The sequence below is a fragment of the Bombina bombina genome, chromosome 2, assembly GCF_027579735.1.
Source record: "Bombina bombina isolate aBomBom1 chromosome 2, aBomBom1.pri, whole genome shotgun sequence".
NCBI lineage: Eukaryota > Metazoa > Chordata > Amphibia > Anura > Bombinatoridae > Bombina > Bombina bombina.
In genome coordinates, this window is record NC_069500.1 from 571,080,999 (window position 1) to 571,108,554 (window position 27,556).

At 38.5% G+C, this 27,556-nt stretch overlaps 1 protein-coding gene across 1 annotated transcript in view; it reads left to right on the plus strand.

Moving 5' to 3' along the window:
- Positions 1-27,556, plus strand: part of UBQLN1 (ubiquilin 1) — a gene marked incomplete in the record, with an annotated part of 255,859 nt that overhangs the window by 202,759 nt on the left and 25,544 nt on the right. Inside the window, 1 exon segment of the mRNA XM_053702450.1 lies at positions 27,174-27,289. Coding sequence (XP_053558425.1) covers positions 27,174-27,289 — 116 coding nt within the window.

Here is a 27,556-nt window from a genome sequence, read left to right on the forward strand (position 1 = left end):
TTGGAGTCTCAATTTGGTTCTTTCAGTTCTTCAGGGGGTTCCGTTTGAACCCTTACATTCCGTTGATATTAAGTTATTATCTTGGAAAGTTTTGTTTTTAGTTGCAATTTCTTCTGCTAGAAGAGTTTCAGAATTATCTGCTCTGCAGTGTTCTCCTCCTTATCTGGTGTTCCATGCAGATAAGGTGGTTTTACGTACTAAACCTGGTTTTCTTCCAAAAGTTGTTTCTAACAAAAACATTAACCAGGAGATTATCGTACCTTCTCTGTGTCCGAAACCAGTTTCAAAGAAGGAACGATTGTTGCACAATTTGGATGTTGTTCGCGCTCTAAAATTCTATTTAGATGCTACAAAGGATTTTAGACAAACATCTTCCTTGTTTGTTGTTTATTCCGGTAAAAGGAGAGGTCAAAAAGCAACTTCTACCTCTCTTTCTTTTTGGATTAAAAACATCATCAGATTGGCTTACGAGACTGCCGGACGGCAGCCTCCCGAAAGAATCACAGCTCATTCCACTAGGGCTGTGGCTTCCACATGGGCCTTCAAGAATGAGGCTTCTGTTGATCAGATATGTAGGGCAGCGACTTGGTCTTCACTGCACACTTTTACCAAATTTTACAAGTTTGATACTTTTGCTTCTTCTGAGGCTATTTTTGGGAGAAAGGTTTTGCAAGCCGTGGTGCCTTCCATTTAGGTGACCTGATTTGCTCCCTCCCTTCATCCGTGTCCTAAAGCTTTGGTATTGGTTCCCACAAGTAAGGATGACGCCATGGACCGGACACACCTATGTTGGAGAAAACAGAATTTATGTTTACCTGATAAATTACTTTCTCCAACGGTGTGTCCGGTCCACGGCCCGCCCTGGTTTTTTTAATCAGGTCTGATAATTTATTTTCTTTAACTACAGTCACCACGGTACCATATGGTTTCTCCTATGCAAATATTCCTCCTTAACGTCGGTCGAATGACTGGGGTAGGCGGAGCCTAGGAGGGATCATGTGACCAGCTTTGCTGGGCTCTTTGCCATTTCCTGTTGGGGAAGAGAATATCCCCACAAGTAAGGATGACGCCGTGGACCGGACACACCGTTGGAGAAAGTAATTTATCAGGTAAACATAAATTCTGTTTTTTTCTCCCATTTTTCGTCCCCTTTATTATGTGACAGATATCAGCCAATCACAGGCTAGTATACATATGCTCAGTAGGATCTTGTTCCACAAAAAGTGTGAATTGAAGTCAATTGCAAAGTGTCTTAAAACTGCATGCTCTGATTCATAAAAACATAATTTATGTAAGAACTTACCTGATAAATTCATTTCTTTCATATTAGCAAGAGTCCATGAGCTAGTGACGTATGGGATATACATTCCTACCAGGAGGGGCAAAGTTTCCCAAACCTCAAAATGCCTATAAATACACCCCTCACCACACCCACAATTCAGTTTAACGAATAGTCAAGAAGTGGGGTGATAAGAAAAAAGTGCGAAAGCATATAAAATAAGGAATTGGAATAATTGTGCTTTATAAAAAAAAATCATAACCACCCCAAAAAAAGGGCGGGCCTCATGGACTCTTGCTAATATGAAAGAAATGAATTTATCAGGTAAGTTCTTACATAAATTATGTTTTCTTTCATGTAATTAGCAAGAGTCCATGAGCTAGTGACGTATGGGATAATGATTACCCAAGATGTGGATCTTTCCACACAAGAGTCACTAGAGAGGGAGGGATAAAATAAAGACAGCCAATTCCTGCTGAAAATAATCCACACCCAAAATAAAGTTTAACGAAAAACATAAGCAGAAGATTCAAACTGAAACCGCTGCCTGAAGTACTTTTCTACCAAAAACTGCTTCAGAAGAAGAAAATACATCAAAATGGTAGAATTTAGTAAAAGTATGCAAAGAGGACCAAGTTGCTGCTTTGCAAATCTGATCAACCGAAGCTTCATTCCTAAACGCCCAGGAAGTAGAAACTGACCTAGTAGAATGAGCTGTAATTCTCTGAGGCGGAGTTTTACCCGACTCAACATAGGCAAGATGAATTAAAGATTTCAACCAAGATGCCAAAGAAATGGCAGAAGCTTTCTGGCCTTTTCTAGAACCGGAAAAGATAACAAATAGACTAGAAGTCTTTCTGAAAGATTTAGTAGCTTCAACATAATATTTCAAAGCTCTAACAACATCCAAAATATGCAGCGATTTCTCCTTAGAATTCTTAGGATTAGGACATAATGAAGGAACTACAATTTCTCTACTAATGTTGTTGGAATTCACAACTTTAGGTAAAAATTCAAAAGAAGTTCGCAACACCGCCTTATCCTGATGAAAAATCAGAAAAGGAGACTCACAAGAAAGAGCAGATAATTCAGAAACTCTTCTGGCAGAAGAGATGGCCAAAAGGAACAAAACTTTCCAAGAAAGTAATTTAATGTCCAATGAATGCATAGGTTCAAACGGAGGAGCTTGAAGAGCCCCCAGAACCAAATTCAAACTCCAAGGAGGAGAAATTGACTTAATGACAGGTTTTATACGAACCAAAGCTTGTACAAAACAATGAATATCAGGAAGAATAGCAATCTTTCTGTGAAAAAGAACAGAGCAGAGATTTGTCCTTTCAAGGAACTTGCGGACAAACCTTTATCTAAACCATCCTGAAGAAACTGTAAAATTCTCGGAATTCTAAAAGAATGCCAAGAAAAATGATGAGAAATACACCAAGAAATATAAGTCTTCCAGACTCTATAATATATCTCTCTAGATACAGATTTACGAGCCTGTAACATAGTATTAATCACAGCGTCAGAGAAACCTCTTTGACGAAGAATCAAGCGTTCAATCTCCATACCTTTAAATTTAAGGATTTCAGATCCTGATGGAAAAAAGGACCTTGTGACAGAAGGTCTGGTCTTAACGGAAGAGTCCACGGTTGGCAAGAGGCCATCCGGACAAGATCCGCATACCAAAACCTGTGAGGCCATGCCGGAGCTACCAGCAGAACAAACGAGCATTCCTTCAGAATCTTGGAGATTACTCTTGGAAGAAGAACTAGAGGCGGAAAGATATAGGCAGGATGATACTTCCAAGGAAGTGATAATGCATCCACTGCCTCCGCCTGAGGATCCCGGGATCTGGACAGATACCTGGGAAGTTTCTTGTTTAGATGGGACGCCATCAAATCTATTTCTGGAAGTTCCCACATTTGAACGATCTGAAGAAATACCTCTGGGTGAAGAGACCATTCGCCCGGATGCAACGTTTGGCGACTGAGATAATCCGCTTCCCAATTGTCTACACCTGGGATATGAACCGCAGAGATTAGACAGGAGCTGGATTCCGCCCAAACCAAAATTCGAGATACTTCTTTCATAGCCAGAGGACTGTGAGTTCCTCCTTGATGATTGATGTATGCCACAGTTGTGACATTGTCTGTCTGAAAACAAATGAATGATTCTCTCTTCAGAAGAGGCCAAAACTGAAGAGCTCTGAAAATTGCACGGAGTTCCAAAATATTGATCGGTAATCTCACCTCCTGAGATTCCCAAACTCCTTGTGCCGTCAGAGATCCCCACACAGCTCCCCAACCTGTGAGACTTGCATCTGTTGAAATTACAGTCCAGGTCGGAAGCACAAAAGAAGCCCCCTGAATCAAACGATGGTGATCTGTCCACCACGTTAGAGAGTGTCGAACAATCTGTTTTAAAGATATTAATTGAGATATCTTTGTGTAATCCTTGCACCATTGATTCAGCATACAAAGCTGAAGAGGTCGCATGTGAAAACGAGCAAAGGGGATCGCGTCCGATGCAGCAGTCATAAGACCTAGAATTTCCATGCATAAGGCTACCGAAGGGAATGATTGTGACTGAAGGTTTCGACAAGCTGCCATCAGTTTTAGACGCCTCTTGTCTGTTAAGGACAGAGTCATGGACACTGAATCTATTTGGAAACCGAGAAAGGTTACCCTTGTCTGAGGAATCAATGAACTTTTTGGTAAATTGATCCTCCAACCATGATCTTGAAGAAACAACACAAGTCGATTCGTATGAAATTCTGCTAAATGTAAAGACTGAGCAAGTACCAAGATATCGTCCAAATAAGGAAATACCACAATACCCTGTTCTCTGATTACAGACAGAAGGGCACCGAGAACCTTTGTAAAAATTCTTGGAGCTGTAGCAAGGCCAAACGGCAGAGCCACAAACTGGTAATGCTTGTCCAGAAAAGAGAATCTCAGGAACCGATAATGATCCGGATGAATCGGAATATGCAGATATGCATCCTGTAAATCTATTGTGGACATATAGTTCCCTTGCTGAACAAAAGGCAAGATAATCCTTACAGTTACCATCTTGAACGTTGGTATCCTTACATAACGATTCAATATTTTTAGATCCAGAACTGGTCTGAAGGAATTCTCCTTCTTTGGTACAATGAAGAGATTTGAATAAAACCCCATCCCCTGTTCCAGAACTGGAACTGGCACAATTACTCCAGTCAACTCTAGATCTGAAACACAATTCAGAAATACTTGAGCTTTTACTGGATTTACTGGGATACGGGAAAGAAAAAATCTCTTTGCAGGAGGTCTCAACTTGAAACCAATTCTGTACCCTTCTGAAACAATGTTCTGAATCCAAAGATTGTGAACAGAAGTGATCCAAATTTCTTTGAAAAAACGTAACCTGCCCCCTACCAGCTGAGCTGGAATGAGGGCCGCACCTTCATGTGGACTTAGAAGCAGGCTTTGCCTTTCTGGCTGGCTTGGATTTATTCCAGATTGGAGATGGTTTCCAAACTGAAACTGCTCCTGAGGATGAAGGATCAGGTTTTTGTTCTTTGTTGAAACGAAAGGAACGAAAACGATTATTAGCTCTGTTTTTACCCTTAGATTTTTTATCCTGTGGTAAAAAAGTTCCTTTCCCGCCAGTAACAGTTGAAATAATAGAATCCAACTGAGAACCAAATAATTTGTTACCCTGGAAAGAAATGGAAAGTAGAGTTGATTTAGAAGCCATATCAGCATTCCAAGTCTTAAGCCATAAAGCTCTTCTAGCTAAAATAGCTAGAGACATAAACCTGACATCAACCCTGATAATATCAAAGATGGCATCACAGATAAAAATATTAGCATGCTGAAGAAGAAGAATAATATCATGAGAATCATGATGTGTTACTTGTTGCGCTAAGGTTTCCAACCAAAAAGTTGAAGCTGCAGCAACATCAGCCAAAGATATAGCAGGTCTAAGAAGATTACCTGAACACAGATAAGCTTTTCTTAGAAAGGATTCAATTTTCCTATCTAAAGGATCCTTAAACGAAGTACCATCTGACGTAGGAATAGTAGTACGTTTAGCAAGGGTAGAAATAGCCCCATCAACCTTAGGGATTTTGTCCCAAAATTCTAATCTGTCAGACGGCACAGGATATAATTGCTTAAAACGTTTAGAAGGAGTGAATGAATTACCCAATTTATCCCATTCTTTGGAAATTACTGCAGAAATAGCATTAGGAACAGGAAAAACTTCTGGAATAACCACAGGAGATTTAAATACCTTATCCAAACGTTTAGAATTAGTATCAAGAGGACCAGAATCCTCTATTTCTAAAGCAATTAGAACTTCTTTAAGTAAAGAACGAATAAATTCCATTTTAAATAAATATGAAGATTTATCAGCATCAACCTCTGAGACAGAATCCTCTGAACCAGAAGAGTCATCAGAATCAGAATGATGATGTTCATTTAAAAATTCATCTGTAGGGAGAGAAGTTTTAAAAGATTTTTTACGTTTACTAGAAGGAGAAATAACAGACATAGCCTTCTTTATGGATTCAGAAACAAAATCTCTTATGTCATCAGGAACATTCTGCACCTTAGATGTTGAAGGAACTGCAACAGGCAATGGTACTTTACTAAAGGAAATATCTGCATTAACAAGTTTGTCATGACAATCAATACAAACAACAGCTGGAGGAATAGCTACCAAAAGTTTACAGCAGATACACTTAGCTTTGGTAGATCCAGCACTAGACAGCGATTTTCCTGTAGTATCTTCTGACTCAGATGCAACGTGAGACATCTTGCAATATGTAAGAGAAAAAACAACAACATATAAAGCAAAATTGATCAAATTCCTTCAGGAATGGGAAAAAATGCCAAAGAACAAGCTTCTAGCAACCAGAAGCAATGAAAAATGAGACTTAAAAAATGTGGAGACAAAAGCGACGCCCATATTTTTTAGCGCCAAATAAGACGCCCACATTATTTGGCGCCTAAATGCTTTTTGGCGCCAAAAATGACGCCACATCCGGAACGCCGACATTTTTGGCGCAAAATAACGTCAAAAAATGACGCAACTTCCGGCGACACGTATGACGCCGGAAACGGAAAAGAATTTTTGCGCCAAAAAAGTCTGCGCCAAGAATGACGCAATAAAATGAAGCATTTTCAGCCCCCGCGAGCCTAACAGCCCACAGGGAAAAAAGTCAAATTTTTGAAGGTAAGAAAAAATGATTAAATCAAATGCATTATCCCAAATATGAAACTGACTGTCTGAAAATAAGGAATGTTGAACATTCTGAGTCAAGGCAAATAAATGTTTGAATACATATATTTAGAACTTTATAAACAAAGTGCCCAACCATAGCTTAGAGTGTCACAGAAAATAAGATTTACTTACCCCAGGACACTCATCTACATGTTTGTAGAAAGCCAAACCAGTACTGAAACGAGAATCAGCAGAGGTAATGGTATATATAAGAGTATATCGTCGATCTGAAAAGGGAGGTAAGAGATGAATCTCTACGACCGATAACAGAGAACCTATGAAATAGACCCCTTAGAAGGAGATCACTGCATTCAAATAGGCAATACTCTCCTCACATCCCTCTGACATTCACTGCACGCTGAGAGGAAAACCGGGCTCCAACTTGCTGCGGAGCGCATATCAACGTAGAATCTAGCACAAACTTACTTCACCACCTCCATCGGAGGCAAAGTTTGTAAAACTGAATTGTGGGTGTGGTGAGGGGTGTATTTATAGGCATTTTGAGGTTTGGGAAACTTAATTATTTAAGTGTGCTTATTATAAAACAACTGTAATTCAGCTTGTTTATGTGACTTTTGGGTACGAATACACCTGTTCTTGGTTTATTACATGATCATGCTAACAAAAGCATGTTTGTAGCTGATCTTACCAAGGGGACCCTGTGGCTTACATCCTGGAATGCTAAATATGGTGTATAAAATCTTGGATTGTCTCTTTCCTCTCAAAGAAAGATCTCTACAATTACTAAAGGTAAAGGAGCTTTTTTTTGCTCTTAAGACAGGAAGTCTACAAAAAATGTAAACTCCCTAATTCTTTTCTTTTATCAGATATAAAGAAGAAAACTGACTCCTCAGTTCAAAGCAAAGTTCCTATGTTTTTTTTTGTTTTTTTTCACAACACTTGTGAATTGTAAATTTTGATGAACTAAAGTGCCCCTGTTTTTAATCAAATTTTTTAAAAAACGGGCATTTTAGCATCAAAATTTACATTCACTTTAAAGGGTCAGTCAAGTCCAAAAAAAAAAACTTTCATGATTTAAATAGGGAATGTAATTTTAAACAACTTTCCAATTTACTTTTATCACCAATTTTGCTTTGTTCTCTTGGTATTCTTAGTTAAAAGCTTATTCTAGGAGGTTCATATGCTTTTTTCTTAGACCTTAAAGACTGCCTCTAATCTGAATGCATTTTGACCACTGGAGGGCATTAGTTCATGTGTTTCATATAGATAACATTGAGCTCATGCACGTGAAGTTACTCTGGAGTAAGCACTGATTGGCTAAAAAGCAAGTCAGTCAAAAGAACTGAAATAAGGCAGCAGTCTTCAGAGGCTTAGATACAAGGTAATCACAGAGGTAAAAAGTGTATTTATATAACTGTGTTGGTTATGCAAAACTGAGGAATTGGTAATAAAGCGATTATCTTTCTTTTTAAACAACAAACATTCTGGTGTTGACTGTCCCTTTAAGTACTGGCCTTTAAAGGGACATGCCAGTCAAAATTTAAATGCACATAGATGAATTACATCTTTGAATAGAAACATATTTGCAATGTACACGTATTGGCAAAAATGCTTCTAGTAAAAGTTATCACTGTTATAGTGTTAGTATTTTTCTCTGCACGTGCATGTGAAGCATAGATAGATTTCTTTCATGTAATTAACAAGAGTCCATGAGCTAGTGACGTATGGGATATACATTCCTACCAGGAGGGGCAAAGTTTCCCAAACCTTAAAATGCCTATAAATACACCCCTCACCACACCCACAAATCAGTTTTACAAACTTTGCCTCCAAGGGAGGTGGTGAAGTAAGTTTGTGCTAGATTCTACGTTGATATGCGCTCCGCAGCAAGTTGGAGCCCGGTTTTCCTCTCAGCGTGCAGTGAATGTCAGAGGGATGTGAAGAGAGTATTGCCTATTGAATGCAGTGATCTCCTTCTACGGGGTCTATTTCATAAGGTTCTCTGTTATCGGTCGTAGAGATTCATCTCTTACCTCCCTTTTCAGATCGACGATATACTCTTATATTTACCATTTCCTCTACTGATTCTCGTTTCAGTACTGGTTTGGCTTTCTACAAACATGTAGATGAGTGTCCTGGGGTAAGTAAATCTTATTTTCTGTGACACTCTAAGCTATGGTTGGGCACTTTATTTATAAAGTTCTAAATATATGTATTCAAACATTTATTTGCCTTGACTCAGAATGTTCAACTTTCCTTATTTCCAGACAGTCAGTTTCATATTTGGGATTATGCATTGAATTATCATATTTTTTCTTACCTCAAAAATTTGACTTTTTTCCCTGTGGGCTGTTAGGCTCGCGGGGGCTGAAAATGCTTCATTTTATTGCGTCATTCTTGGCACGGACTTTTTTGGCGCAAAAATTCTTTTCCGTTTCCGGCGTCATACGTGTCGCCGGAAGTTGCGTCATTTTTTGACGTTATTTTGCGTCAAAGATGTCGGCGTTCCAGATGTGGCGTCATTTTTGGCGCCAAAAGCATTTAGGCGCCAAATAATGTGGGCGTCTTTTTTGGCGCTAAAAAATATGGGCGTCATTTTTGTCTCCACATTATTTAAGTCTCATTATTTATTGCTTCTGGTTGCTAGAAGCTTGTTCACTGGCATTTTTTTCCCATTCCTGAAACTGTCATTTAAGGAATTTGATCAATTTTGCTTTATATGTTGTTTTTTTCTTTTACATATTGCAAGATGTTCCACGTTGCAACTGAGTCAGAAGATACTACAGGAAAATCACTGCACAGTGCTGGAGCTACCAAACTAAGTCTGCTATAAACTTTTGGTATCTGTTTCTCCAGCTGTTATTTGTATTGCATGTCATGTCAAACTTATTAATGCAGATAAAATTTCCTTTAGTACTGTTACATTACCTGTTGCTGTCCGTCAACATTTAATTTTCAGAGTGTTCCTGATAACATAAGAGATTTTATTTTTTAAATCCATTAAGAAGGCTATGTCTGTTATTTCTCCTTCTAGTATACATAAAAGTCTTTTAAAACTTCTCTTTTTTTCAGATGAATTTTTAAATGAACATCATCATTCTGATACTGATAATGGTTCTTCTGGTTCAGAGGTTTCTGTCTCAGAGGTTGATGCTGATAAATCTTTGTATTTGTTCAAGATGGAATTTATTCGTTCTTTACTTAAAGAAGTGTTATTTGCATTAGAAATAGAGGATTCTGGTCCTCTTGATACTAAATGTAAACGTTTAAATAAGGTTTCTAAATCTCCTGTAGTTATTCCAGAAGTGTTTTATCTCCCTGATGCTATTTCTAGAGTAATCTCCAAGATTCTGAAGGAATGCTCGTTTGTTCTGCTGGTAGCTCCGGCATGGCCTCACAGGTTTTGGTATGCGGATCTTGTCCGGATGGCCTCTTGCCAACCGTGGACTCTTCCGTTAAGACCAGACCTTTTGTCTCAAGGTCCTTTTTTCCATCAGGATCTGAAATCCTTAAATTTAAAGGTATGGAGATTGAACGCTTGATTCTTGGTCAAAGAGGTTTCTCTGACTCTGTGATTAATACTATGTTACAGGCTCGTAAATCTGTATCCAGAGAGATATATTATAGAGTCTGGAAGACTTATATTTCTTGGTGTCTTTCTCATCATTTTTCTTGGCATTCTTTTAGAATACCGAGAATATTACAATTTCTTCAGGATGGTTTAGATAAGGGTTTGTCCGCAAGTTCCTTGAAAGGTCAAATCTCTGCTCTTTCTGTTCTTTTTCACAGAAAGATTGCTATTCTTCCTGATATTCATTGTTTTGTACAAGCTTTGGTTCGTATAAAGCCTGTCATTAAGTCAATTTCTCCTCCTTGGAGTTTGAATTTGGTTCTGGGGGCTCTTCAAGCTCCTCCATTTGAACCTATGCATTCATTGGATATTAAATTACTTTCTTGGAAAGTTTTGTTCCTTTTGGCCATCTCTTCTGCCAGAAGAGTTTCTGAATTATCTGCTCTTTCTTGTGAGTCTCCTTTTCTGATTCTTCATCAGGATAAGGCGGTGTTGCGAACTTCTTTTGAATTTTACCTAAAGTTGTGAATTCCAACAACATTAGTAGAGAAATTGTGGTTCCTTCATTATGTCCTAATCCTAAGAATTCTAAGGAGAAATCGTTGCATTCTTTGGATGTTGTTAGAGCTTTGAAATATTGTGTTGAAGCTACGAAATCTTTCTGTAAGACTTCTAGTCTATTTGTTATCTTTTCCGGTTCTAGGAAAGGCCAGAAAGCTTCTGCCATTTCTTTGGCATCTTGGTTGAAATCTTTAATTCATCTTGCCTATGTTGAGTCGGGTAAAATTCCGCCTCAGAGAATTACAGCTCATTCTACTAGGTCAGTATCTACTTCCTGGGCGTTTAGGAATGAAGCTTCGGTTGACCAGATCTGCAAAGCAGCAACTTGGTCCTCTTTGCATACTTTTACTAAATTCTACCATTTTGATGTATTTTCTTCTTCTGAAGCAGTTTTTGGTAGAAAAGTTCTTCAGGCAGCGGTTTCAGTTTGAATCTTCTGCTTATGTTTTTTGTTAAACTTTATTTTGGGTGTGGATTATTTTCAGCAGGAATTGGCTGTCTTTATTTTATCCCTCCCTCTCTAGTGACTCTTGTGTGGAAAGATCCACATCTTGGGTAGTCATTATCCCATACGTCACTAGCTCATGGACTCTTGTTAATTACATGAAAGAAAACATAATTTATGTAAGAACTTACCTGATAAATTCATTTCTTTCATATTAACAAGAGTCCATGAGGCCCACCCTTTTTTGTGGTGGTTATGATTTTTTTGTATAAAGCACAATTATTCCAATTCCTTATTTTATATGCTTCGCACTTTTTTTCTTATCACCCCACTTCTTGGCTATTCGTTAAACTGATTTGTGGGTGTGGTGAGGGGTGTATTTATAGGCATTTTAAGGTTTGGGAAACTTTGCCCCTCCTGGTAGGAATGTATATCCCATACGTCACTAGCTCATGGACTCTTGTTAATATGAAAGAAATGAATTTATCAGGTAAGTTCTTACATAAATTATGTTATTGTAACTGCACCCACATCATCACATCACATCATCACTGGGGCTTGTATCATGTCAGCAATTAACAAATTGAGTCATTACCATATGGTACAAGCACCTTAGGCTGTCTGAGCAAGTGCTGTGTTTAAAATGCTGGTGCACGGTGCATACTTAAATACTCTTTTGAAACGGCTATAGCTTTTATTAGAAGCATTTTTGCTAATGCATGTTTATTACAAAATTGCTTCTGTTAAATACCGAAATGCACCCATATGCTTTTCAATTTTGGCTGGAATATCCCTTTAAGTAAACTGTAAAAAAAAAAAAAAAAAAGGGGGGGGGGGATAAGGCCAGGCCTGGTCAGTACCTGAATATGAATAATATCAAGGTTCTGGATAACCTTTTGTCTATAACAGAGCTCAGAGTATTGCAGTGCTTTCGCCACATGAATTCATTACCTGAATGATATCTTGGTACTAGCTTAGTCGTTTCCTTTAACAAAATTTCACACAAAACTATTGTTTCTACAAACAAGTTCATTGTCCATGAATTTTTATCTAACAGAGCGGACAGATAACACAACACTGGTATTAACCCATCTGATCCTTCAGTCTTTCATTCATTCAGTGGCTATGTGATTATAAGTATTTGATCTCATAATTTATTTGCTCAATTTCACGAGACCTCTTCAGCTTTATATGCTGTGTCAATGACGAAAGGTTTATAACCAGCTATCTCAAAAGATATTTCTTTCATGTAATTAGCAAGAGTCCATGAGCTAGTGACGTATGGGATATACATTCCTACCAGGAGGGGCAAAGTTTCCCAAACCTCAAAATGCCTATAAATACATCCCTCACCACACCCACAAATCAGTTTTACAAACTTTGCCTCCCATGGAGGAGGTGAAGTAAGTTTGTGCTAGATTCTACGTTGATATGCGCTTCGCAGCAGGCTGGAGCCCGGTTTTCCTCTCAGTGTGCAGTGAATGTCAGAGGGATGTGAGGAGAGTATTGCCTATTTGAATTCAATGGTCTCCTTCTACGGAATCTTTTTCATAGGTTCTCTGTTATCGGTCGTAGAGATTCATCTCTTACATCCCTTTTCAGATCGACGATATACTCTTATATACCATTACCTCTACTGATTCTCGTTTCAGTACTGGTTTGCCTTTCTACTACATGTAGATGAGTGTCCTGGGGTAAGTAAATCTTATTTTTTGTGAAACTCTAAGCTATGGTTGGGCACTTTTATGTTAAAGTTCTAAATATATGTGTTTAAACATTTATTTGCCTTTATTCAGGATGATCAATATTCCTTATTTCAGACAGACAGTTTCATTATTTGGGATAATGCATATGAATTATCAATTTTTTTCTTACCTTTAAATTGACTTTTTCTCTGTGGGCTGTTAGGCTTGCGGGGGCTGAAAATGTTTCATTTTATTGCGTCATTCTTGGCGCGGACTTTTTTGGCGCAAAAAATTTCTTTGTCATTTCCGGCGTCATACTTGTCACCGGAAGTTGTTCGTGATTGCGTATTTTTTTTTGACGTTTTGCGCCAAAAATGTCGGCGTCACCGGATGTGGCGTCATTCTCGGCGCCAAAAGCATTTAGGCGCCAATAATGTGGTCGTCTTTTTTGGCGCTAAAAAATGTGGGCGTCATTTTTGTCTCCACCTTTTTTTCCCATTATTTAAGTCTCATTTTTCTTTTGCTTCTGGTTACTAGAGGCTTGTTCATTGGCATTTTTTCCCATTCCTGAAACTGTCATTTAAGGAATTTGATAGATTTTGCTTTATATGTTGTTTTTTTCTCTTACATATTGCAAGATGTCTCAGATTGATCCTGGATCAGAAGCTACTTCTGGAAAATCGCTGCCTGATGCTGGTTCTACCAAAGTTAAGTGCATTTGTTGTAAACTTGTGGTATCTGTTCCTCCGGCTGTAGTTTGTGATGTATGTCATGATAAACTTGCTAATGCAGATTCAATTTCCATTAGTAATATTCCATTACCTGTTGCTGTTCCATCAACATCTAATACTCAGGATGTTCCTGTTAATATAAGAGATTTTGTTTTTAAATCTATTAGGAAGGCTATGTCTGTTATTCCTCCTTCCAGTAAGCGTAAAAAGTCTTTTAAAACTTCTCATTTCTCAGATGAATTTTTAAATGAACATCATCATTCTGATTTGTCTGTTTCTGATGAGGATTTTTCTGGTTCAGAGGATTCTGTCTCAGATATTGACACTGATAAATCTTCATATTTATTTAATAGAATTTATTCGTTCTTTACTTAAAGAAGTTTTAATCGCTTTAGAAATTGAGGATTCTAGTCCTCTTGACACTAAATCTAATAAGCGTTTTAAATTCGGTTTTTAAACCTCCTGTAGTTATTCCGGAAGTTTTTCCTGTCCCTGATGCTATTTCTGAAGTAATTTCTAGGGAATGGAATAATCTGGGTAATTCTTTTACTCCTTCTAAGAGATTTAAGAAATTGTATCCTGTGCCATCTGACAGATTAGAATTTTGGGACAAATTCCCTAAAGTTGATGGGGCTATTTCTACTCTTGCTAAGCGTACTACTATTCCTACGGCAGATAGTACTTCCTTTAAGGATCCTTTAGATAGGAAGATTGATTCCTTTCTAAGGAAAGCTTATTTATGTTCAGGTAATCTTCTTAGGCCTGCTATTTCTTTGGCTGATGTTGCTGCAGCTTCCACTTTTTGGTTGGAGGCTTTGGCACAACAAGTGTCAGATCATAATTCTCATAGCATTGTTAAACTTCTTCAACATGCTAATAACTTTATTTGTGATGCCATCTTTGATATCATCAGAGTTGATGTCAGGTATATGTCTTTAGCTATTCTAGCTAGAAGAGCTTTATGGCTTAAAACTTGGAATGCTGATATGTCTTCTAAGTCAACTTTCCTTTCCCTTTCTTTCCAAGGTAATAAATTGTTTGGTTCTCAGTTGGATTCTATTATTTCAACTGTTACTGGGGGGGAAAGGAACTTTTTTACCTCAGGATAAAAAATCTAAAGGTAAATATAGGGCTGCTAATCGTTTTCGTTCCTTTGGTCAGAATAAGGAACAGAAGCCTGATCCTTCCCCTAAAGGAACGGTTTCTGTTTGGAAACAGTCTCCAGTCTGGAATAAATCCAAGCCTTTTAGAAAGCCAAAGCCAGCTCCCAAGTCCACATGAATGTGCGGCCCTCATTCCAGCGCAGCTGGTAGGGGGCAGATTACGATTTTTCAAAGAAATTTGGGTCAAATCGATTCAGTCTTTGGATTCAGAACATTGTTTCACAAGGGTACAGAATAGGTTTCAAGGTAAGGCCACCTGCAAGAAGATTTTTTTCTTTCTCGCATTCCAGTAAATCCAGTGAAGGCCCAGGCATTTCTGAAATGTGTTTCAGATCTAGAGTTGGCTGGAGTGATTGTGCCAGTTCCAGTTCTGGAACAGGGGCTGGGGTTTTACTCAAATCTATTCATTGTACCAAAGAAGGAGAATTCCTTCAGACCAGTTCTGGATTTAAAAATATTGAATCATTATGTATGGATACCAACATTCAAAATGGTAACTATAAGGACTATTCTGCCTTTTGTTCAGCAAGGGCATTATATGTCCACAATAGATTTGCAGGATGCATATCTGCATATTCTGATTCATCCAGATCACTATCAGTTTCTGAGATTCTCTTTTCTAGACAAGCATTACCAATTTGTGGCTCTGCCGTTCGGCCTAGCAACGGCTCCGAGGATTTTTTCAAAGGTTCTCGGTGCCCTTCTATCTGTAATCGGAGAACAGGGTATTGTGGTATTTCCTTATTTGGACGATATCTTGGTACTTGCTCAGTCTTCACATTTAGCAGAATCTCATACTAATCGACTTGTGTTGTTTCTTCAAGATCATGGTTGGAAGATCAATTTACCAAAGAGTTCATTGATTCCTCAGACAAGGGTAACCTTTTTAGGTTTCCAAATAGATTCAGTGTCCATGACTTTGTCTCTGACGGACAAGAGACGTCTGAAATTGATTTCAGCCTGTCGAAACCTTCAGTTTCAATCATTCCCTTCGGTAGCCTTATGCATGGAAATGCTAGGTCTTATGACTGCTGCATCGGACGCGATCCCCTTTGCTCGTTTTCACATGCGACCTCTTCAGCTCTGTATGCTGAACCAGTGGTGCAGGGATTATACAAAGATATCACAGTTAATATCTTTAAATCCGATTGTACGACACTCTCTGACGTGGTGGACAGATCACCATCGTTTAATTCAAGGTGCTTCTTTTGTTCTTCCAACCTGGACTGTGATCTCAACAGATGCGAGTCTGACAGGTTGGGGAGCGGTATGGGGGTCTCTGACAGCGCAGGGGGTTTGGGAATCTCAGGAGGCGAGATTACCAATCAACATTTTGGAACTCCGTGCGATTTTCAGAGCTCTTCAGTCGTGGCCTCTTCTGAAGAGAGAATCGTTCATTTGTTTTCAGACGGACAATGTCACCACCGTGGCATATATCAATCATCAAGGGGGGACTCACAGTCCTCTGGCTATGAAAGAAGTATCTCGAATACTTGTATGGGCGGAATCCAGCTCCTGTCTAATTTCTGTGGTTCACATCCCAGGTATAGACAATTGGGAAGCGGATTATCTGTCCCCAGACGTTGCATCCGGGCGAATGGTCTCTTCACCCAGAGGTATTTCTTCAGATTGTTCAAATCTGGGGTCTTCCAGAAATGGATCTGATGGCTTCTCATCTAAACAAGAAACTTCCCAGGTATCTGTCCAGATCCAGGGATCCTCAGGCGGAGGCAGTGGATGCATTATCGCTTCCTTGGAAGTATCACCCTGCCTATATCTTTCCGCCTCTAGTTCTTCTTCCAAGAGTGATTTCCAAGATTCTAAAGGAGCGTTCGTTTGTACTGCTGGTGGCTCCAGCATGGCCTCACAGGTTTTGGTATGCGGATCTTGTTCGGATGGCCAGTTGCCAACCTTGGACTCTTCCGTTAAGACCAGACCTTTAATCTCAAGGCCCATTTTTCCATCAGGATCTCAAATCATTAAATTTGAAGGTATGGAGATTGAACGCTTGATTCTTAGTCATAGAGGTTTCTCTGACTCCGTAATTAATACTATGTTACAGGCTCGTAAATATGTGTCTAGGAAGATATATTATCGAGTCTGGAAGACTTACATTTCTTGGTGTTCTTCTCATCAATTTTCCTGGCATTCTTTTAGAATTCCTAGAATTTTACAGTTTCTTCAGGATGGTCTGGATAAAGGTTTGTCTGCCAGTTCCTTGAAAGGACAAATTTCTGCTCTTTCTGTGCTGTTTCACAGAAAGATTGCTAATCTTCCTAATATTCATTGTTTTGTACAGGCTTTGGTTCGTATCAAACCTGTCATTAAGTCAATTTCTCCTCCTTGGAGTTTGAATTTGGTTCTGGGAGCTCTACAAGCTCCTCCTTTTGAACCTATGCATTCTCTAGATATTAAATTACTTTCTTGGAAAGTTTTGTTTCTTTTGGCCATCTCTTCTGCTAGAAGAGTTTCTGAGTTATCTGCTCTTTCTTGTGAATCTCCTTTTCTGATTTTTCATCAGGATAAGGCAGTGTTGCGGACTTCATTTAAATTTTTACCTAAGGTTGTGAATTCTAACAACATTAGTAGAGAGATTGTGGTTCCTTCATTGTGTCCTAATCCTAAGAATTCTAAGGAAAGATCATTACATTCTTTGGATGTAGTAAGAGCTTTGAAATATTATGTTGAAGCTACTAAGGATTTCCGAAAGACTTTTAGTCTATTTGTTATCTTTTCTGGTTCTAGGAAACGTCAGAAGGCTTCTGCCATTTCTTTGGCGTCTTGGTTAAAGTCTTTGATTCATCATGCTTATGTTGAGTCGGGTTGAACTCCGCCTCAAAGGATTACAGCTCATTCAACTAGGTCAGTTTCTACTTCCTGGGCATTTAGGAATGAAGCTTCGGTTGATCAGATTTGCAAAGCAGCAACCTGGTCTTCTTTGCATACTTTTACTAAATTCTACCATTTTGATGTGTTTTCTTCTTCTGAAGCAGTTTTTGGTAGAAAAGTACTTAAGGCAGCTGTTTCAGTTTGATTCTTCTGCTTATTATTTCAGTTTTTTTCATTATAAGATTTAAGCTTTGTTTGGGGTGTGGATTATTTTTCAGCGGAATTGGCTGTCTTTATTTTATCCCTCCCTCTCTAGTGACTCTTGCGTGGAAGTTCCACATCTTGGGTATTCATTATCCCATACGTCACTAGCTCATGGACTCTTGCTAATTACATGAAAGAAAACATAATTTATGTAAGAACTTACCTGATAAATTCATTTTTCATATTAGCAAGAGTCCATGAGACCCACCCTTTTTTTTTTGTGGTGATTTTGATTTTTTTGTATAAAGCACAACTATTCCAATTCCTTATTTTTTTATGCTTTTGCACTTTTTTTCTTATCACCCCACTTTTTGGCTATTCGTTAAACTGATTTGTGGGTGTGGTGAGGGGTGTATTTATAGGCATTTTGAGGTTTGGGAAACTTTGCCCCTCCTGGTAGGAATGTATATCCCATACGTCACTAGCTCATGGACTCTTGCTAATATGAAAGAAATGAATTTATCAGGTAAGTTCTTACATAAATTATGTTTTTATTTTCCAATACAAACCAGTCTCTGACTTGGTGCCTGAATCACCAATGTATTATTCAGGAGGCTTCTTACTCGTCCTACCTGATCTGTGATTACCATAGATACAAAGTTTCAGGTTGGAGAGCTCTTTGGGAGTCTCGGACAGCACAGGGTTTGGGAACCTCAGAGGCGAGGTTACCAATCAATATTCTAGAACTCTGTGCAATTCTCAGGACCATTTAAGCTTAGCCTTTGTTAATAAGGGAGTCTTATCTCCATTTCCAGACAGACAATGTCACAACTGTAAACTCTGTCAACCATCAAGGGGGAGCTCACGATTCTCTTACCTTGACTGAGGTGTCTCAGATTCTCTTGATTTTAAGTATGCCTTAATCGACATCACAAGAGTAAAAAAAATAGGGAACTAAACTTTCTCAGTCATTAGTCTCTACATCCAGGGGAGTGGTCTCTTCATTAGAATGTGTTTTATCTGATTGTGGATCTTTGGTCATTCCAGAAATAGATCTAAGGGCCTCTCGTTTGAACATTAAACTTCCCAGCTAATTTTTGAAGTCTAGGAATCCTCAAGCAGAGGTAGTGGATACTTTATTAGTTCCTGGTCATTTTAACCTGCTTATCTGTTTTCTCCTATGGTTCTTTTTTCCAAAGGTGTTTTCAAGGTTAGCCTAGAAAAGTAATTTGTAATCCTAATTGCCCCAGCATGACGTTAAAAGATTTGGCATGTGGATCTGGTTCTAAGTGTCCCACTATCGCTTAGTGGTAAACTTTGCTGGCCTGTAAGATTGAGAGTTAAAGGGCCATAATTCCCAAATGTTGAAACACTTGAAAGTGATGCAGTATAGCTGTAAAAAGCTGACTAGAAAATATCACCTGACCATCTCTATGTAAAAATGAAAGATATTTTACATCAAAAGTTCCTCAGTAGCCACATCCCATTGTAAAGGACTTCTAAGCAGCATATTAGTATGTCTGTCCCGGGACAGCCAAAGGGTTGAGCCTCGTGCACTCTCATCTTATTTCCTTATTCAGTGTAAGAAAGTTTACAATGAAATCTCATGAGAGTTAAAGGGACACTGTACCCAAAAATTTAATTTCGTGATTCAGATTGCTCATGAAATTCTAAGCAAATTTCGAATTTGCTCCTATTATCAAATTTCCTTCATTCTCTTGGTATCTTTATTTGAAATGCAAAAATGTAAGTTTAGATGCCGGCCCATTTTTGGTGAACAACCTGGGTTGTCCTTGTTGATTGGTGGATAAATTCATCCACCAATAAAAGTGCTGTCCAGAGTACTGAAACAAAAAAAGCTTAGATGCTTTCCTTTTCAAATAATGATAGCAAGAGAACAAAGAAAAATTGATAATAGTAGTAAATTAGAAAGTTGCTTAAAATTGCATGCTCTTTCTGAATTACAAATGAACAAATTTGGGTTCAGTGTCCCTTTAAGTCAAATCTCATGAGATCACAGTGAAAGAATTCATGACCTCAGCACTGCTGATGCTGATTGGCTGCTGTTCATTTCTTCATTTAAAAAAAAAAAAAAAAAATTTTTTTACCTGCAGCTGACTAAAAAGTTTTTACACAGAACTTACTCTGCTCAGCTGAGGAAATTGTGAAGTAAAATATCTTCCTTTTTTACATAGAGATGCTCAGGTAATATTTTCCTGTCAGCTTTTTACAGTTATACTGCATCAGTTTCAAGTGATTTAGCATATGAGTATTATGTCCCTTTAAATTCCAGCTATGGCTATGTGTTCTTCACATTGTATGTCCTCTCACTGATGTGTTACGAATATCCTTCAAAAAAAGTTACTAAAGTCCAGTTATCCACCTTGACCTATTCCTCTGCAGTCAGACCTTTAGTCTCAAGGTCCTTGTTTTTCCATCCGGATCTAAAGTCTCAAAAAATTCATGGCATGGAAATTGAACGCTTGGTTTTGAGACATAGAGGTTTCTCAAAAAACTTGTTTGTAGGAAAATTTAGCACTAGTTTGGAGAACTTACAATGATGTATAGATCTTAAATTCTTTTAAAATTCAATGGATTCATCAGTTTTTGCAAGACTGTTAAAATCTGCTCGTTTTATTTTTTTATTTCTCAGAAGGTTGCTAGTCTTCCTGATATTGCATGTTTTGTTCAGGCCCTGGTCTGAATTAAACTTGTTAACAAGTCTATTCTCCTTTTAGGAGTCTTAACCTAGTGTTAAAGGGTTTTGCATGCTCTTCCTTTTGAGCCTATACATCTATTAGACATTCGACTACTTTCTTTGAAAGTGTTCTCTCTCTCAATCTTGTCTTCTACTAGAAGCGTTTTTGTATTGTCTGCTCCCTTTTGAGTCTTCTTATCTGATATTCCATCAAAATAAGGCTGTTTTGCGGACTACATTTAATTTTTTGCCTAAAGTAGTTTCCTCACACAACTTTAGTAGGGAGATTATTTCCTCTGTGTCCTAATCCTAAAAATTCTTCTGAACTATCTTTGCATTTTTTGGGCGTTGTTGAAGTATTGTAATAATAGGTTGGGTTTTCAAGAATGAGGCTTCCGTTGATCACATTTGCAAAGCAGCCAGTCTTCTTTGCATACCTTTACTAAAGTTTACCATTTTGATGTCTTTGCTTCCTCTGAAGCAGCCTTTGGTAGAAAGGTCCTTTAGACAGTTGTCTCAGTTTTATGATTGTGCCAGTTTTTTTGAGTTTGTCATAAGAGAGAATTTATTTTGGGTTATGGATTTAATTTCTCAGTGAAAAAGCTGTGTTTTTTTTTAATCCCTCCCTTTTTAATTACTTGCAGACTTCCACAGCTTGGGTATTAGTTCACATATATAACGAATCGTGGATTTGTGTCGCCGTTATGAAAGAAAACATAATTTATTCTTACCTGCAAAATTAATTTCTTTCATAGTGGTGAGGGCCCACCCGTTGTTTGGGGATTCTTTTTTTTTTTTTAAGCACATCTGTTTTCCCTACTCTGTGTAGCTGCTGAGGGAAACAAGAGTGTGTTCAGCTGGCCCCTGATATAGAAAAGCCGAGGTAGGTATCTGCAATAGCAACTGTGAAACGATATCCCCAGAGATACTTCCATTTTCAATTTTCAGTGTGCTAACATCCATAATATACCGGATAATCTCTAAGGAAACCGTGAATTGCTGGCAAGTGCATGTTAAAAATATGCAGAGCTGGAAGGAGGTGCAGCGCATGCAGTAAAGGACTGTCAACAGGCATATTAAGGAAGCCTTGAACGGCAGGCAAGTGCATGACAGAACAACACCTAGCTGGAAATGCAAGCGCTGGAAGAAGGTGCGGTGCATGCAGTGAAGATCTGAACGGCAGGCAAGTGCATGACAGAACAACACCTAGCTGGAAATGCAAGCACTGGAAGATGGTGCGGTGCATGCAGTGAAGATCTGAACGGCAGGCAGGTGCATGACAGAACACCACCTAGCTGGAAATGCAAGCGCTGGAAGAAGGTGCGGTGCATGGAGTGAAGATCTGTTGGGAAGTACGATCAGTTACATACAAGGCACAGGCTGCCGGAAAGCTCAGTGAGGAGTGTGGTAAAGTAACATCCTGCAAGTGTCTGGGCTCAAAGGGATCCGGTCTTGGTATGGTACCTCTATCTATGAAAGCATGAAGTGAATATAGGGGATTGATATGCTGCTATATATTTGAAAGACTATGAACTTTGCCTATACTGGGTACCTAATTTAATTTGAACTGTGCTGGGCTATGATTCCTCAGCTTAATTTATTGTTGATTTATTTTAAATACAAATTTGTTAAACCTCACTATTGAATTCAAAAATATTCAATACCCCTCATCTGATCTCATCACTCCAGCACTGTGGATAGGAATACTTTGTTTTCTTTTGTACTTCTGAATTTAACATTAGTTTTAGTATACCCCATTGTGATTTATTAATATATATATATTGGAGTAGCCGTGTTAGTCCAGATTTAGATAAACTTTTTTTTTATTGGACTAACTGCATTTATAAGTTGACGAGTTTTCGGAACAATGCCTTCCTTTCTCTTGTTAAGTGTGTTCAGTCCACGGGTCATCCATTACTTATGGGATATATTCTCCTTCCCAACAGGAAGTTGCAAGAGGATCACCCAAGCAGAGCTGCTATATAGCTCCTCCCCTCACATGTCATATCCAGTCATTCTCTTGCAACCCTCAACAAAGAAGGAGGTCGCGAGAGGAGCTGGAGTTTTTACTTAATTATTCTTCAATCAAAAGTTTGTTATTTTAAATGGCACCGGAGTGTGCTGTTTTTCTATCTCAGGCAGTATTTGGAAGAAGAAACTGCCTGCGTTTTCTATGATCTTAGCAGGCGTAACTAAGATCCACTGGCTGTTCTCGACATTCTGAGGAGTGGGGTAACTTCAGAAAATGGGAATAGCATGCGGGGTCTCCCGCAAATGAGGTATGTGCAGTACAATATTTTCTGGGAATGGAATTGACTAAGAAAACACTGCTGTTACCCGTATGATGTAAGTACAGCCTTAAATGCAGTAGTAGTGACTGGTATCAGGCTGATAAATGTATGCACAGTAGAGTTATTTTCTAGGGACTAGAATTTGACTGAAAAAATACTGTTAATACTGATATAATGTGTGAGCCTTAACTGCAGTAGAAGCGACTGGTAGCAGGCTTAGTAATAACTTTACACAGCATCTGAAATGTTGTTGTTTTTTTGTTTGTTTTTTTTTTGTTTGTTTTTTAAAACGTTTACTGGCATGTTAATCGTTTTGTGAGGTACTTTGGTGATAAATCTTTTTGGGCATGATTTTTTTCCACACGGCTAACGTATATTTCTGCATAGAAACCGTTATATCAGGTCTCCCACTGTTGTAATAGGAGTGGGAGGGACCTTTTTTTTTAGCGCCTTGTTGCGCAGTTAAAATTCTAGCACAGTCTTCCTGCTTCTTCCTCTTTGATCCAGGACGTCTCCAGAGAGCTCAGGGATCTTCAAAATTCGTTTTTGAGGGAGGTAATCAGTCACAGCAGACCTGTGACAGTGTGTTTGACTGTGATAAAAGCGTTAAATCTTAATTTGATATCCGTTTTTTGGGTACTGAGGGGTTAATCATCCTTTTGCTAATGGGTGCAATCCTCTGCTAATTAATACATTTCAAGAATTGTTGACTATAACTGAACTAGTTCTTTGTTATTCATGTTTAAACATGTCTGATACAGAGGAATCTGCTTGTTCATTATGTTTAAAAGCCGATGTGGAGCCCAATAGAAATATGTGTACCAATTGTATTGATATTACTTTGAATAAAGGGACAGATTTCTGCTCTGTCTATTCTTTTACACAAGCGTCTGGCAGAGAATCCAGACGTCCAGGCTTTTTGTCAGGCTTTGGCTAGGATTAAGCCTGTGTTTAAAACTGTTGCTCCTCCGTGGAGCTTAAACTTGGTTCTTAAAGTTCTTCAGGGTGTTCCGTTTGAACCCCTTCATTCCATTGATATTAAGCTTTTATCTTGGAAAGTTCTGTTTTTGATGGCTATTTCCTCGGCTCGAAGAGTCTGAGTTATCTGCCTTACATTGTGATTCTCCTTATCTGATCTTTCATTCAGACAAGGTAGTCCTGCGTACTAAACCTGGGTTTTTACCTAAGGTTGTTTCTAACAGGAATATCAATCAAGAGATTGTTGTTCCATCGTTATGTCCTAATCCTTCTTCAAAGAAGGAACGTATTTTGCATAATCTAGACGTGGTCCGTGCCCTGAAGTTCTACTTACAGGCAACTAAAGATTTTCGGCAAACTTCTTCTCTGTTTGTCGTTTACTCTGGACAGAGGAGAGGTCAAAAGGCTTCGGCTACCTCTCTCTCTTTTTGGCTTCGTAGCATAATACGCTTAGCCTATGAGACTGCTGGACAGCAGCCTCCTGAAAGAATTACAGCTCATTCCACTAGAGCTGTGGCTTCCACCTGGGCCTTTAAGAATGAGGCCTCTGTTGAACAGATTTGCAAGGCTGCAACTTGGTCTTCACTTCATACATTTTACAAATTTTACAAATTTGACACTTTTGCTTCTTCGGGGGCTGTTTTTGGGAGAAAGGTTCTACAGGCAGTGGTTCCTTCTGTTTAATGTTCCTGCCTTGTCCCTCCCATCATCCGTGTACTTTAGCTTTGGTATTGGTATCCCATAAGTAATGGATGACCCGTGGACTGAACACACTTAACAAGAGAAAACATAATTTATGCTTACCTGATAAATTTATTTCTCTTGTAGTGTGTTCAGTCCACGGCCCGCCCTGTCTTTTTGAGGCAGGTTCTAAATTTTAAATTATAACTCCAGTCACCACTGCACCCTATAGTTTTTCCTTTCTCGTCTTGTTTCGGTCGAATGACTGGATATGACATGTGAGGGGAGGAGCTATATAGCAGCTCTGCTTGGGTGATCCTCTTGCAACTTCCTGTTGGGAAGGAGAATATATCCCATAAGTAATGGATGACCCGTGGACTGAACACACTACAAGAGAAATAAATTTATCAGGTAAGCATAAATTATGTTTTTTCAAGTCTGAAGTAATACTGACCAATTTGATGGAATTTACAGATTATATCTTAAAACACATGGCGAATAAAAAGAGCAAAAAGTGTTAGAGGTCTGAGTGCAGGGGGAGGAGGGGGTGTCGTAAAAATCATGATGGAGGTTTAGGTGACAAAGGCAGACAGGGGCAATATGATTTACATAGAGCATATACTGACAGTTATATATCAACATGGAATCAATATGTATAAAGATGTGAAATTATGTATACAGGGGAATATAAAATTGTCAAAAAAGGAGACAGGAAAGAAAAAAACAAAGGGAATAATAATAATGACAAAAGTGTAGACATAGGCTTACCTGTGTACCTATGCATAGAGTGTGGAATATACAATGTAATTGGCTATATGAAAGTACATTACAATATTTTTTTTTGTATATTTTACTCACTATGCTAATATTACAAAAAATAAAAAAGTAAAATTACAGAAAAAACAAACACAGCTATCCAAAATAAAAAAAATAAATCTAAACTAATACACCTATAAAAATAAAAAAACACCCCCTAACCTATCAATACACTACCAATAGCTCTAAAACCAGCTCTTTTACATGAAAAAATTACAAAGTACCCCCTAACAGTAACTTCCCCCCCCCACCCGAAAATAAAAAACCGAAGTCTAAAAAAAAAAAAATAAGCTACCCATTGCACCTAAGGAGCATTTCTATGGGCAATCGGCTCTTTTACAGCCCAAAAAACCTTAATCTAAAGGGAAAGAAAAAGCTACCCCCAAAAGAAAAGCCGAAGACTAAGCCCCAAATAGGTACTCACCGTTCCTGAAGTCTGACGGTGAAGGTCTTCTTCCAGGCGGCTCCATCATCTTCTGTCTTCATCCGGAGTGAAGGCGGTGAGGAGCAGTCTTTTCCGTTGCGCGGATCTGAAACGGCAGTCTTCAGTGGCGGCGGTCCAAAGCAGCGTGGAGGCTCCTCTTTATCCGATCTCTGTTGTACATTGAAATTGAATGCACGGTACCGCTTTCAAATTGAGCTACTTTGCATTCCTATTAGATTAAATTTTGAAATCGGCCAATAGGATTAGTGCTACTGAAATCCTATTACCTGTTCAAATCAGCCAATAAGATTTCAGTAGCTGTCATCCTATTGGCTGATTTCAAAATTTCAGCCAATAGGAATGCAAGGTACCCCAATAAATATGGGTTACCTCACATTTAATCTTCAGTGTGCGGCGGACGATAGCATGAAGAGGAGCCTCAACGTCACTTTGGACTGCCGCCGCTGAGGATCCGCGCATTGGGGAACCCAGCTCCGCGCCGCCTTAGCTCCGGATGAAGATGATGGAGCCGCCTGGAAGAAGACCTTCTCCGCCGGACTTGGGGCTTAGTCTTAGGCCTTTATTATTTTTTAAAAAAAATTTTTGGGCTGTAAAAGAGCTGATTGGCAATGCCTATTCAAATGGGTAGTTTAGTTTTTTTTAGGGGGGGTTTACTGTTAGGGGGGACTTAGTATTTTTTACATATAAAAGAGCTGTTTAACTTGGGGCAATGCCCTACAAAAGGCCATTTAAGGGCTATTGGTTGTTTAGATTAGGGGTGTTTTTTATTTTAGGCGGGGCTTTTTTATGTTTATAGGGATTATGTTTAATTTTTGATTATTTTGTTTATTTTTTTCTGTAATTTTAGATTAATTTTTAGTAATTTTAATGTTAGGTTTTATTTTTAATTTAATGTTAGGATTTTTTATTTTAATTGTAACTTAGGGTTAATTTAGGGGGTGTAAGGTTAGGGGGCTTAGCAATTTGGTTATTTGCTTTGGGGGGGGTGGCGGTTTAGGAGTTAATAGGTTAATTAGGTGTATTGCGATGTGGGGGTTTGGCAGTTTAGGGGTTAATAGGTTAATTAGGTGTATTGCGATGTGGGGGTTTGGCAGTTTAGGGGTTAATAGGCTAATTAGGTTTATTGCGATGTGGGGGGTTGGCGGTTTAGGGGATAGTATTGTAATTTATCTAGTTGGCGTTGTGGGGGTTTGGTGGTTTAAGGGTTAGGTTTTTTTCTTAATACTTTGTGCGGGCGGTTAGGTGTTGTTGTTTTTTTGTTCATACTTCATGTAGGCGGTAAGGCTTTTTTTTTTGGTTACTACTTTGTTCGGGCGGTTAGTTTTTAATTTTTTTTATACTTCGTGCGGTCAGTTATTTTTTTTTCGTAATGCTCCGTTTGCCTATGCTGCATCCAGGTGGATTCTTTTGGCTGCTCGTGCAGCCAACATTCTTTTTGAAGATGCGTGCGCAACTTATAGTATAGATACACACACATATACACACACACCTACCTACCTACCTTATTTGAAGAATGTATTTACCAATTTATAAATAAGTTGTTCACACTTTTTTTTTTCTTTAATAGATGCAGAATCCAGAGACGCTATCAGCAATGTCAAATCCAAGGGCGATGCAGGCTTTGATGCAAATACAACAAGGACTACAGACACTTGCTACTGAAGCACCAACACTTGTTCCAGGGTAACCATTTAACAAAACATATATATTTGTAGGGACCTGGCCTGTACTGGTGAAAGACTCTTAATTTAAAATAGGCCATGCAGAAGTTTGAAAGGGTTTTTTCTTCGTTCTCTTGATATATATATATATATATATATATATATATATATATATATATATATTTTTTAAAAAGCAGGAATTTAAGCTATATTTAGCCACCAATCAGCAAGCGCTACCCAGGTCCTGAACCAAGAATGTGCTGCTCCTAAGCTTACATAATTGCTTTTC